Source organism: Ictidomys tridecemlineatus, chromosome 9 (genome assembly GCF_052094955.1).
Source record: "Ictidomys tridecemlineatus isolate mIctTri1 chromosome 9, mIctTri1.hap1, whole genome shotgun sequence".
NCBI lineage: Eukaryota > Metazoa > Chordata > Mammalia > Rodentia > Sciuridae > Ictidomys > Ictidomys tridecemlineatus.
Window position 1 is genome coordinate 117146746 of NC_135485.1, and position 13537 is coordinate 117160282.

Consider the following 13537-nt stretch of genomic DNA (forward strand, 5'->3'; position numbering starts at 1 on the left):
AAGTTGTAAATTCTTATACCCTGCATTTCCAGTTAAGATTTAAATTACAGAAACTCTCCACAGGACCTCAGTTTCTTTGGGGAAGTCATCTTTTTTTTTTGTAAAGTAGGACTAATTACTATGAAAAAGAGTGGTGCGGAGGCAAGGAGAGAACAGAATGTTGGAGAGCTTTTCTCTTTCCTTAGTTCAGTGAGAATGTTGGTTTCTTTGGAAAACAAGTTTTTGTGGTTTAACCTCCTGGTGTTTTCAGTTCACGTTCTCAGGTTGCTATCTCCCCACTTCCTGGCCAAATCCCCATTTTTTATGACTGATATCACCCTTTATAAGACCTCCACACCGTGGCTCTTCCATTCCTTATATGTCAATCATTTGAGTTGAATAAACAGTTTGGTTTGAGAAAGGCAAGACTTGCCAACTTTGTAAACTCACATTTTGTCCCCTTTCACCCAAAAGTCAGAGCCAGAAGGCATCAAAACATCTGGATGAAAAAATTCAGTAAAAATATTGATTTAAAATATCCATCTCCCATTGATTTCTTTTTAAAAATCTCAGCCAAATGCATGTGTTTCTGTTGCTGAGGTCTGGTTGAATTCAAATTAGTACCACTAGAAACTTAGAACCACAAGTACTAGAAATCAACAGACCATTTATTATGAGAGTGATCTTTTATACACACATAAGTTTTTTGTTTGTTTTTATTTGTATCTGAGAGTATATTAAAACTTATGTCTAAGAAATTCTAAAAGAGGTCTTTGAATAAGTTTCAAGTAAAAACTCTATGTAAAAGTCAGATGTGGTGGCACATGCCTGAAATCCCAGCAGCTTGGGAGGCTGAGGCAGGAGGATTGCAAGTTCCAGGCCAGCCTCAGCAATTTAGTAAGGCTCTAAGCAACTTATTGAGATACTGTTTCAAAACAAACAAACAAACAAAATAAAAGAAAGCCCTATATAGTGGTATAATAAAAAAGTGCCTTTTTCCCCCTTTAGTAGCACATGCAGTTGATGACATCTTTCATTTAGATAAAATATGGTGAATTTAAATATTTCATGGAATTAAATAAGTTGGGATAATTTAAAAAATATTTTTAGTTGTAGATGGACACAATGCCTTTGCTTATTTATTTATGTGGTGCTAGGAATTGAACCCAGTGCCTCACATGTGCTAGGCAAGTGCTCTATCACTGAATCACAACCCCAGCCCAAGATGGGATAATTTAAGGTGGGATCTAGCATCTAATAAATGCAAAATAAACATGAGCAATCATAACTGACCTAGGAAACAATGACATCATCTTTGAATAATTTTAATAATGACACGTCTTAATTATGATACAGTTTTACAGGTACTGTTCTGGCTGTAAGGATGAGCCATTCTTTTCTACTTACATTATAGTCACATTTGAAGAAACTGATGGAACAGCTCGTAAATTGGCTTCATCACAGTCAAGCTGTAGTCCTCCGCAAAAACAATGCCCAGGCACAGAACCAAGCACTGAACAAAGAGGAAGTGATAAGGGGTGATGAAAGTGGGGGACCAGGAAGAGGAGGGCAATGAAAAGAATTACTTGGTACAAGAGTACGTCATGTCTTACCTGAGCAATGCTTTAAATTAAGGTTCCAAAGTTGACTTTTAGTTTATCTTTGAAAGGATGCTAGAACATTAGCATTTGGAAACATACACACTTACCAACCCACCCATTTTTAAAAATAGAATAATGTTCTTTTCCATTTATTGCAAAATGAATGAAATCATGTTCCTATGTCACCCAAGGAAAATGTGATATATTGTGTTGGGTTTTGATGTTCGTGTAAGATTCCATTTAAGAAGGAAGTACTTATTTATAGCATCATCAAAACTTTTATAGGACTAAGTCACTTTTAACCAACAAGGAAGAGGAGAATTAAACACTAAATGATTAGTGTGGTTAGATTTTTTTTTCCTGGAAGATTCAGGAATTCTTCAATAGATTTTTGTTTTAAACAATGAAATTTTTAAAATATATTTTTTAGTGGTAGTTGGACACAGTACCTTTATTTTTATGTATTTATTTTATATGGTGCTGAGGACTGAACCCAGCGCCTTGCATGTGCCAGCGAGCACTCCACCGCTGAGCCACAACCCCAGCCCCTCCCTTTTCAATAGATTTTTAAAAAAGAATGCTTCTTTGGCCTATGTAGAGATGATGGATCTCTATCTTCATTTATGTGAGTGGACTTTTTTTTTTTTTCTGCACAGTCATCCTATTTTTACTCTTTTGGGTGTTGGGATAAGAAAGAAAGAGATACACCCCTTTGGCTATCTGTGGGGCTTGAGGCTTAAGGATATGATTCAATGTATCTGAAGTCTATTAGAGCCTCATAATGCTGTTTTTATATAGTATGATAGGATTATTGTTCAGTGTAATAAATATAGTCTGATTCCTGCCGTGATGGGGAATGGACAATGACTGAGAGCAATGAGGAATACTTCCCATATGCATTTACTTCTAGAGCCTTAAGCTTTTTAGCAGTTGCTATGGACTCAAATATCTATCATGATCAGACAAAGTAGTGTCTGGATGTCCAAATGGGTTGATTTCTCCTGTTGCCAACTTACAATAGGAATGAGTGCAGCCAAATCTACCAACATTTGCAAAGAAGCCAGAAATACAATGTTTTATATATAATTACCCATTTAAAAATGATAATAGTTAATTTAAAACATCCTAGGAAAAACAAAACTTTCTATGAGAAATTATCTGCTTGCAAATTTCCAGTTTCTGATCTGGAAAGTAAAGCTTCCAGAGAATAGGCAAGTGTCTCAAATATGAAGCAGAGGCTCCTGTGAAGGATTAGCGAGCACAGCTGGCTATAGGCTTTGAACTTGGAAAGTGCCTGTTTGCTCAGGTACCTGTGATGACAAGTGTTCTTCATCTCCTCCTGAGGAACTGCAGAGACTCTTTCCAGGGTTACAGGCGTTTAGGATCATAACCTAGTTTCACTGATTATGTATCTGCTGAAAACTCTTATTAAACACCTTTATAGTTGGAGTACCCATTTTGGCCATGGATGGCTGTCTAAGTTAAATCCTATCTACCATGTGAGTGCATGTTTATGTTGTGAGAGTGGGATGGTGAAGGCTGGGGAGGAAGATGCAAGTCCTGAGAAGGAGTGAATAGAATATCAAAAAATAAGGCAATGAAACCAGCATTCATTGTAGTGTTTTTTCCATATATATATATAGACTGAATTAAGATAATACATATCTTAAGTACAGGGTTATCTGTAATAGGGAAAAATGAAAAAAAATATTCAATGACAAAAGAATAAGTAAATTATGTCACTTAAAAATAACATTACATATATTATTTCCCAAGAGCTTATAATAACATGAATAGCTAATTATGCTAAAATGCCAATTGAAAATATGATAAAACTGATTGGTACAGGAAATTATTTGAAATTTTATTTCAACAAAGTTAAAAAAAAAAAAAGACAAGTAATGTACCAGAAAATGATGATAATAGCCTCTAAGTGGTAAAATTATGGTCGGTAAAAAATGTTTTCCAAATCTTTCAAATTTAAACTTTAGAAAGTATATTGGTTAATCATAGGTATTATTATTTTCCATGATATTGATCTTGAGGAGTGATTTTTAAAATGTGGATTCTTCACATTCTTTCATTTAGCCAAAACGATTATAAGCCATCTTCAGTTTAATTTCCAGTAAGTCTCTATAATAATCTGATTTAAAGAAAGTGGCACAATTAGGAACCTTAATTTAAGTTTCACCCCCAGATATTATTCATCACTTTTCATTTCATTTTATTTACCATGTTTGAATGTGAAAAAAGATATTTAATTATTGATTGCAATTCCCCAAATTGTCTCAAGAGGACACTAATGAAAAATTATGTGTTTATATTATATTTATTGTGTACAGGAGTTTAGGTTCTTCTGTAATTGTACTTGTGACAAATTTTCTTCCAGAGTGCAAGATCAGGTAAAAACTTATTTCTCTTGCTGACTTGGTCTGTTTTTTTCCCCTTTGTTTTTCCTTTACAAATGAGACTATGTGAATTATATAACCTGTTATTTTTCCTCTTTGACTTAATGACTACAATATTCAGAACTAAGCTTTGTGTGTGGTTGCTAAGCTTTCTCAGTGATAGAATATCTATATTTAATAAAATAAAATATGGATAACCATACTTTAATTGTAAGTTGCTGAAAATTTTCTTGGGAATCACATGAGATATAAAAAGATTCAATTAAAATTTAAGAAATGAAAACAAAATAATAAAAGAAAAAATGCATTTTAAGATAACATAGCTTAATTTGTCATTATTACTTTTTGGCATAATATTAGTTGTTCAATTATACCTGTTAACTCTTTCCTTTGCTAAAATCTCATCTCTTAGCTGGGCTAGTGGCACATTCCCAGCAACTGGGAGGCTGAAGCTGCAAGATGGCAAATTTGAAGGCTACTGCAGCAATTTTGTGAGGCTCTAAATAATTTAGCAAGATCCTCTCTCAAAAGGCTTGTGGTGTTGCTTAGTGGTAAAATCATCCCTGGGTTCAATCTCCAGAACAAAATATACATACACAAAAGCTTATAACTTTATTGTGGGGGAGGTGATGGGTACTGGGGATTAAATCCAGGTGCACTGGACAACTGAGCCACATTGAAGGGTTATGGAAAAATAATATTCCTACAAGATAGCCCCCAGGAAAAAAAACAGAAAGACAGTGTGGCTCAGGAGGACGGAGGGAAATTAGCCAAATATTACACCTCTCCCAGTAAATCCTTTCCCAATAACAATGGGAAAAAGCAAACATTCACCCCTTCCCAACCACAATGCAGGGAGGAGGTGGATCCTGAAAGGCTGGGTCCTAAACTTTGACCTTCCCCTATTGCCAATAAGTCCTGAAGGAAGGCACAGTAAACTCTGGGAAACAATGAATCCCAGAGGAAGAAGAAAAGCAGTGGGTGGGATCTGAGCTCCTGTCTCCTTCCACTAACAGTGCGTTTCACTTTTGACAACAGCTTTCTGAGTTAAAGTTTTAAACTGCACAACTAGTTCCCTGACTGTCCCATCCGCACATGCACATTCACAGTTTCCAATGACTAATTCACCCTCATTGTAGACTATAAAACTCAGACTCCTTCTGTAACCCGTGGGCTAATTTTCTACCCAGAAAATGAGAAAATCTGATTGATGGACTCCGCTTCGAATAAAGGAAAGCTTCTTGATCCAGTTGAAGTCTGCTTCTGTCCTGGTTATTTGTACCTTCCTAATGGTGCCCAAACCGTGTTGGTTATTTTTGCTTACATACATCCTCAGCCCTATTTTGTATTGTATTTAGAGACAGAGTCTCACTGAGTTGCTTAGCCCCTCGATTTTGCTGAGGCTGGTTTTAAACTCCAGATCCTCCTGTCTCAGCCTCCCGAGCTGCTGGGATTACAGGTGTGCACCACCCTGCCCTGCACTTTTAGCTTTTTAATGATGAAATTATTTGGTCTCCATCCTCTTGGAGGCAGGTTCAGGGATGCTAAGGTAGATTGATGAGTAACACAGGAGATTCCCAGGGAAGGTTATCTCCTTTAATTCAGGACTGTTAGTATTTTATCTCATTTGGATAGTGAAGACAAAAGATATTGAAAATTTGAAAATCTAGGCTTTATAATTTGTGGTAGACCATAAGGGATTCCCCTCCTAATGCTTGTTATCTGCTCTCAATGCTGGGGATTGAACCCGGGTGATGCTCTACTATCAAGCAACACCCTAGCCCTTTTTATTTTTATTTCATTTTGAGTCTGGCCAAGTTGCTGAGGCTGGTTTTGAACTTTAGATCCTCCTGCTTCAGCCTCCTGAGTAGCTGGGATTAAGGAAATCTGCCACCTGGTTCAACCCTCCTTCTTAATCAAGATTTTGAAAAACTGAGGTCAAAATTGCAGATCGAAGGCACAGACCTTCATTTGCATAATTTATTAAAATAGAAAAAAAATATTTAAAAGGAATTATTTTCATGATATAAAGCGTTATAGAATCAATCCTCAAGTTTATAGCCTTCTACATCCTCTCTGGTGTTTTTGTGAGTTTTTGAAATATTGACTAAACAGAGGTTATAATTAATAGGTTTTCATAGCTCTGAAATACAGCTTAGACGCCAGAAGATTTTTCACTTGCAGCCATTAAAATCAAACAGCTTCTTTGCTTTTCTATTTTCTGTTTCCTTTGCATCAGGTTTTATAGTGATGGTGAAAGGGAAATTACATAAAATAGTAACCTTGACCGACATTAATTTTACTCACAATACCTGACATGATTGATGACTTTCATCCTTAAGATTCCATGAGTTTATTTTAAAACAGAATTTCCAAATTTAGGATGCATCCCTAATAAAGTGTGAAACTGGAAAATTGCAAATAACCTTTTCATAAAATTATACATAGAATCCAACTTTTAAAAGTTTCGTGTCTTATAAAGAGTTTACGGAAAAGGAGGCTCAGTTACTCTGATTACTTACAGCATTCAGATGTTTTTGTCTCAAAGGAATATGAGGAGGTCATTTCATTGTGGTTGCCAAAATATTTGTCGAATTGCAGAGACCATCCATTGTTGTCTCCTGGGGGCAGGTAGGGAGGAAAGATCAGGAAATTAAGAATAGAACAAAACAGATATATTCTGGTGTGCTGGGGGAAAATAGGTCCTTAAAATAAGCTGGCAAGTCTCAAACTAAGCGAGAAAAGCATCATCTAGAAACCTACCAATGTGGATTTCTGGATCCCTATGGGGTGCTGGGATGGGCTTGTGGTGTCTAACAAGCTCTGTAGTGATTCTGCCACAAGTAATACTTGGGCCATACTTGAACAAGCAGAATTTTAGGCATACCAGAATATGGCACACTGCTTTTAGCATTTTAATTGTTTCTCTAAATCTTCTTCAATCATTAAAATCGACATTGGAGATAAATAAACATGATGATCATATTTAAAAATCAAAGAAAGCAATTGCCCAAAGCAATGGGGCCAACTAGTCATGGACTGAAACCTCTGAAGCTATGAGCTAAAATGTTATGTTTCCTCTTTTTAAGTTGATTTATCTCAGGCATTTGTTATAATAACTGAAAGCTAACTAACAGGAAGCTACAAGGCGAGGGAAAGAAGATAATTTTTTAAAGAATTTTATGATCTTTTAATTGTTTTTAAACATAAGAGACAATGAAACTAATCATGTGATGAAATGGAGATGTAGGAAGCAGCTTCTATGGAGCTCTTTCTGTATGGAACAAATCTCTATCTTCCTGGTGGGGATTTGAATGGGATCCTCTGTAGAGCTTTAAAATTATTTTCCAAATGCCATGACTTTTTTTTTTTTTTTTTTTGGTATTGGGGATTGAAACTTAAATATAAAACCACATCCCCAGCACCATTCCCTTTCCTTTTTTAAACAGATTTTGAAACAGGATCTCACTAAGTTGCTTAGGGCCTCGATAATTTGCGAAAGCTGGCTTTGAACTTGCCATCCTCCTGTCTTGGCCTTCCAAGATGCTAAGCTGCTGTGACTACAGGTGTGTAACACAGTGCGTGGCTGCAGTGACTCTTTAAGAAGAGTAAAGACAGACAGACAGACAGATAGAGATCAATAGATAGAGAGATTGATTCTGCAAATTTGTCCTATTTCTGTAATTATTAAATCTGGCACTGCTTTTAGAAATTATTTCTCTTATATACAGTACAGTAGAGTTATTGGCCTTGTACCCATCCAGTTTTCTCCTCTTTTTTTTTTTTTTTGCTGCAGTTTTCAAGGAAAAGTATAGAATATTCTGGAAGTGCAACATCCTGAGATAGGGAGGAATTGCCTGAAACAGCCCAATCCTTTTTCCTATCCTTGTAGGGAGTGTTGACACCTTGAGTTAGGCAGTAACTTCCTGGGACAGTCAAGGCTGTGTTCCTCCCTTCCCTAGAAATGGGATGTCTTCAAAGCTTTTCCCTGGGAGTCAGGTTGCCCCCGAGATACACAACTAGAGCAGTTGCCTCCCAGGGTCCCTCAGCCCTGGTACATGTAGGGCAGGTGTAGTCAGCAATTCATACTGTGGGCAGCTTTCCCAGCTCACTACGAACCTCAGGCGTCTTTGTCCCTTGCTACCTATTTCTATGTAGAAAATTTGCCCCATGTAATGTGTGTAGATGTTTTATCTTCTTGGAGTCAGACAAGTTGGTAACTAGCATACAGGGAGTCTGCGTTGAATCATTTTTGTATAATTTATACCTGAGACTTGAATTCAGATATTACAAACCTATTTTGTTACATGGATTTGATACAATTGACTTCCTGGGTACCCATGGTTTCTACTCTGATCAGCAGATTTTCAAGTTATGTCTCTAGTCCACACTTTTTTCTACTTTCTAACACATACACAGGTTACCTCAGGTACCTTAAACCTCACACTTCCAGAATGGAACTCATTATCTTTTCCCATATAAACTTGTTACTCCATAAATTATCTGGATTTGTGAATAGTCCCCACAGTCTATCCAACCGCACAAATGAGAAAGGTTAAATTTACCAGAGTTTGCTTATAAAGTGCACGATTTCCCTCTTTTTTTGCAGACTATTTTCCTATTTTTCCGCTGCTCATTCAGACCTCCATGAAAATTTCCTTTGGGAAAGTGAAGGAATCTTAACATAAATGCTATCTACACTTGTAAAATCAAATGTCTTGTTAGCAGTCCTACTAAAAGTGAAAAATTAGAAGATAGATTATTTAAACAGTGCAGTTATAACATTCCCCTTTCTTTTGCATTCCTCATGGGTTTCAAAACTTCTTTACTATAGAAGATCTCAAGTTGAACAAAAGCAGCAAAGTAGTATGATATCTCAATTCAGAGGGAAATGATGAATGGACCTCAAGTTTACCAAACATAAACTTCAGCGTGGGTCTTCGGCAGGCCACCAGTAATGAGGTGAACAAAGGACAACAACCAAGAAAAGAGCAAATACCAGCCATCAAGCATCCAGGAACCAGTTCCAGGTGCCATATCTGACTCATAACATAAGTGGATGATATCATAGGCTGAGAATCAGGAGGAGGGAAGAGGACATTTGAAAGACTGAGCATAGATAGCTAAATAGAGACTAACTTCTTGAGACTATGGTGGATTTTCTGGGTTAATTCTTCTTCCATTCTACCTTCAGTTAACAATGCTTTCTTCTTTGGAAATTAGTAACTTAAATCTATATTTTCCAGATCCCACGCAACGAGGGTTCTTATAATTGATAGACCTCTACCAGTTGGAGGCAGTCACATGAGACTTGAAATTTGTAAAAGCTAGCTTCCCCCAGTACCTATTGGTAGTGGGGGTAGTTACTGCCTCCTGTGTAGGCTCCGGGCTTCAGCTCCATAGTGCACAGATTTAACAAAAAAAATGGTGGATGCAATGTGCAAAAAGAAGGAAATCAAGCAATTTAGAAGCACATTCTGGTAAATTTCAACTTGATGTTGAACTTGCAATCACAGTGGGGTGATCCTCATCTCAGACTCCTACTTCTGCAGACTTTAGAATGATGCTATCAATATGTCATTCCCTGGCAGAAATCCTTTTTTTTTTTTTTTTCTTAACCTCTCCTCCAATCTAGGGTGTTTTCTTTTTTGTTCCTTCTGGAAGAGATTTCAGATAACAGACTTACAAGAAACTTTGTGTGGGTTATCTAACCTGATTCGTAGGCCTTAGATAATGGCAATCCTGTTACCATTAGAAAATGGGACTTTCTGGGGAAAGGGACCCTGCACAATATCCTCTTTGCTTCCTTGCACCAGGCTAAAGGTCAAGTGTTCTCAGACAAGCTGTTTTTGTTCATGGGCCAGGTGGCCCCAGCCCACGTGCCCCATCATTCCCTTTCTGGAGCAGAGCTTCTTCCCCAGATCCCCGCAGTGCTGTCTATTCTGTGTGCCCTTTGTGCAGTGACAGTCCCAGTTAAGCTTCTCTAATCCGTGGTGGCAATAGAGGTGTGTTGCTCTCTCCTGCCCATTCATGCACCTCCAGGATTTTAAAGTTCTTAGATTTTTAATATAATTTCTATTTCTGACTCTGAAAAAAAAAAGGAAATAGGACACAGTGACAAAAACAGCCATTTAAATGATTTAAATGATCACTTATAGCTTCCTGGAAAGATGTGAGGTTTAGATTTTGGCAAAGTGGTTGCTGTGATAAATCATTAGACTAAAAATAAGAAATTGGAAGGGTTGTAAGATGGGATGGCTAAGGAGATAGCTCTGGAGAGATTAAAGAAAAATGATAAGCTCAGGTTTTTACATTATCAGCTTCAAAAAGTTCAGAGAACCAGGGAACTTCCATGATGACTCTAAGATTATCTTTTATCTCCCGTGGCCTTAGGTCAGGACTCACGCAGCCACAAATCACATAGAATCTGATCCAAGGGGTCACTAAGTTACACTATAAGTTGAATTCACATTTTGCCATATTTTAAAAGTGAGCATTAGAGGATTGATTTAGAAGAAACCCTGTGAATTTTATTATTGGTGGATGTGTATTCAGTTGGATTTGAGAACTCTAAATCCTGGTTCCTCATAACCTCCCTTGTCAGTAGAAGCAGCTCCCTTTTGCTGATGAGTTTAGATGGGGTTTGTTTGAAAACAACCTAATTCCTTTATTTGAAGTAATAACTCACCAACTTTCCTCAGGTCCTTTCACTATTACCATGTTTCTTTGCTTCTTAATCAATTATAAGCAGATTCAGATCCCAGCACACCCCAGAAGATAATAACAAGTTGCACTTGATTTTTCTATTATATATATGCAGAAACCCAAGGAGTTTGTGAGGGACTGGTTTATCGGCGTGCTAGACCAGGTGGCAGGACTATAACCCTAGATCAGGCACAACTAATTCACATGTCACAGAGTTTCTGGATTCAGTGTGATGGCTCAAGACTAATTTGCTGGATTGGGGACTGAAATCTGAACCCAATGTTGGTGCTGCAGTTTGGTCTTAAATATCCCACAAAGGCTTGATCTCTAGCTTGGCAATATTGGGAGGTGGTGGGACATTGGAGAGGTGGGGTCTAGTGGGAGGAAGTTGGGGAGTTGGAGGTGTGCCATTGGAAGAGATGGTGGGACCCTGGCCCCTTCCCCTCTCTCTCACTTCCCATCCATGAAGTGAGTGATTTCACGCTGCCATGGACTCCCTGCTATGATGTTCTGCTTTGTCATAGGCCCCAAAGCAACAAGGCCAACTAATCATGTACCAAAAGCTCCCAAACTGTGAGCCTAAATAACAACACTTTTCTTTTCATAAGTTGATTATGGGATGCTGACTAAAAATGTTGGCTTGGAACAAATGAAGTTAGAGGCAAATGCATGTGCATACTGAGGAACTGAGTGGGTAGATTATATAGGACATGGCCATTGAATTGTACACCTACCACGGGCATCTGGAGGAATATACTACAGATTGACTCACCTGGCCTCTATTTGACTCCCCGCCATCAGTGTGTGTCTTTGGAGCAGAGACTGAAAGGCTCAAACATTAAGTCACAAGTTTTCAATTCTGCAAATATTTTAATGAAACTGACACAGGTGCATAAAAATAGGTTGGGGGTCATAATCTAGGGTTTATATATTATTGTTATAATTATTGTACTGTAATAATAATATGTGTAATTGTCATATATCTTATACGTTTTTATAGGTGTTCCATATCTGGGACCATAGGACAAAATAGGTAAAAACAGCAGTTCACATTTTCTACATGGCTAGGATTTGAGAAACATTGACACATACTTTGTTTGGTAGAAGACCCTGAGGAGTATAAGATCATTTTCCTGCTGCCATGTCTCAAACTGAGATGCTTCCAGAAGCAACTGTGGCAGCAGGAGGACTTTGCAGGTACTACCCCTGCAGAGAAGTCCAGAGGCATTTGTGTTGGGACAGGCAGGGGTGGTGGCCACAGCATCTCCACTTCTCTACCCTCTCTGTGGTTTAGTCACTGATGGGGGGGCCTTGTTGACTTCTGCTCCCCAGCCCCTTTCAGAATTTTGTAATAAATATGTAATTCCTGTTTAATATGCCCAGAGTGGATTCTATTGCTTGCATTAAACCCTGACAGAAATAGAGACTAATTTAATTACTGCATTAAAATTTGGTTTAAATATGGACATTTAGTAATTTTGGGAGCTGAGGTGGGATCTCCAAAAGTAGTGCATTTTTTTCCTGGGCCCATGAGTTTCGGTGTGGTTCAGTTGCATGGTCCCAAGACAGCAACGGTGATGATGCTTTTTAGCATTTTCCCTATGGGTTCTGGAGATAGTGCTGGGAGCCTTAGAAAACACCCTGTTTCTGGCTGGGCTCCAAATCCTAAATTGTTTCTTGGGTGTCAGGTTTCGAAGCTTGTGGTGTTGGATTTTCCCCCTTTCCTGGCATGGCAGTTTGTTGACCTCTTGGCAAATGATTACTACATGTTTCATATCTTTATTATAAGAAAGCGGAATTCTGTGAAAGATTTTAATATTTTCATTTTAACAGAGACGTTAAATATAAATTCAGCACTGAGAGAACTGGTATTTAGTGTATATCTACTATTCTGTACTAGGTACTTAATTTTATCCTTATAATAACTCTGGCCATATTTATAATCTGCATTTACAGATGAGAAAAACAATTCTGAGAAGTTTAGTGATTTGTATCAGGAGCAGAATTATTGAAAAAGAACTAAAGCCCCCATTAAAATAATAAACTAAATTTGTATTTTCTTTTCCAGGCCCAATAAATTATTTAATCAGTTTATAGCTCACTTATAGAAGTTCAACTTTCAAGTTATATCAGCTTTAAATATTTAGCTATTACTATTTGTTGTACATTTTTCTGTTATTTGTTCCTTTTTTCTTTTTTGGGGGGAGAGGTACTGGGGATTGAACTCAGGGGCACTCTGCCACTGAGCTACATCCCAACCCTATTTTATATTTTATTTAGGGGCTGGATCTCACCGAGATGGTTAGTGCCTCCCCATTGCTGAGGCTGGCTTTGAACTTGTGATCCTTCTACCTTAGCCTCCTGAGCTGCTGGGATTACAGGTGTGCACCACCAAGCCCAGCTCTTTGTTTCATTTCTGTCATTGAAACTTGTTGGGGCTCGGAAGATGAACCCCAAACAGCACTTTGGTGTGCTGAGTGCTTTTGACTAAATAGATCGGATGACCTCAGATGCTGCTTTAGAGGCAAAGTTTCATTCTGAACGTCTTCTGCCCTCAGGTCTCCCATTCTTCTTCTTCTCCTAAAGTCATAGAAACCAGAGTTTCTCTTCTCCAAGAAAGAGCTTTGAAACTAGAAACCTTTCTTCAAAGAATGGCATAAGAACTAGAACTATCACTCTACCTTTCCCTGCTGTTCTGCATAGGAGCTGGTCATAAAGGAATTCTTTGACTTGCCTTGTCTGATAATAGATTATAAAATTCTCATTCCAGAAGGGTCCTGCCACATTCCTGGGAGGAAGGAACGCTACACAGAGAGGCCAAGAAGAATCTGAGCAGACAGTCTT

The 13537-nt window shown here is 37.9% G+C and overlaps 1 protein-coding gene across 1 annotated transcript in view; it reads right to left on the reverse strand.

The window, feature by feature from the left end:
- Positions 1–13537, reverse strand: part of Rxfp1 (relaxin family peptide receptor 1) — a 137774-nt gene that overhangs the window by 59497 nt on the left and 64740 nt on the right. Inside the window, exons 3-4 of the mRNA XM_005330934.4 lie at positions 6511–6609; positions 1387–1492 (exon numbers count right to left, since the gene is read on the reverse strand). Of these exons, the coding sequence (XP_005330991.1) occupies positions 1387–1492; positions 6511–6609 (205 nt within the window). The remainder of the gene's footprint in view (positions 1–1386; positions 1493–6510; positions 6610–13537) is intronic.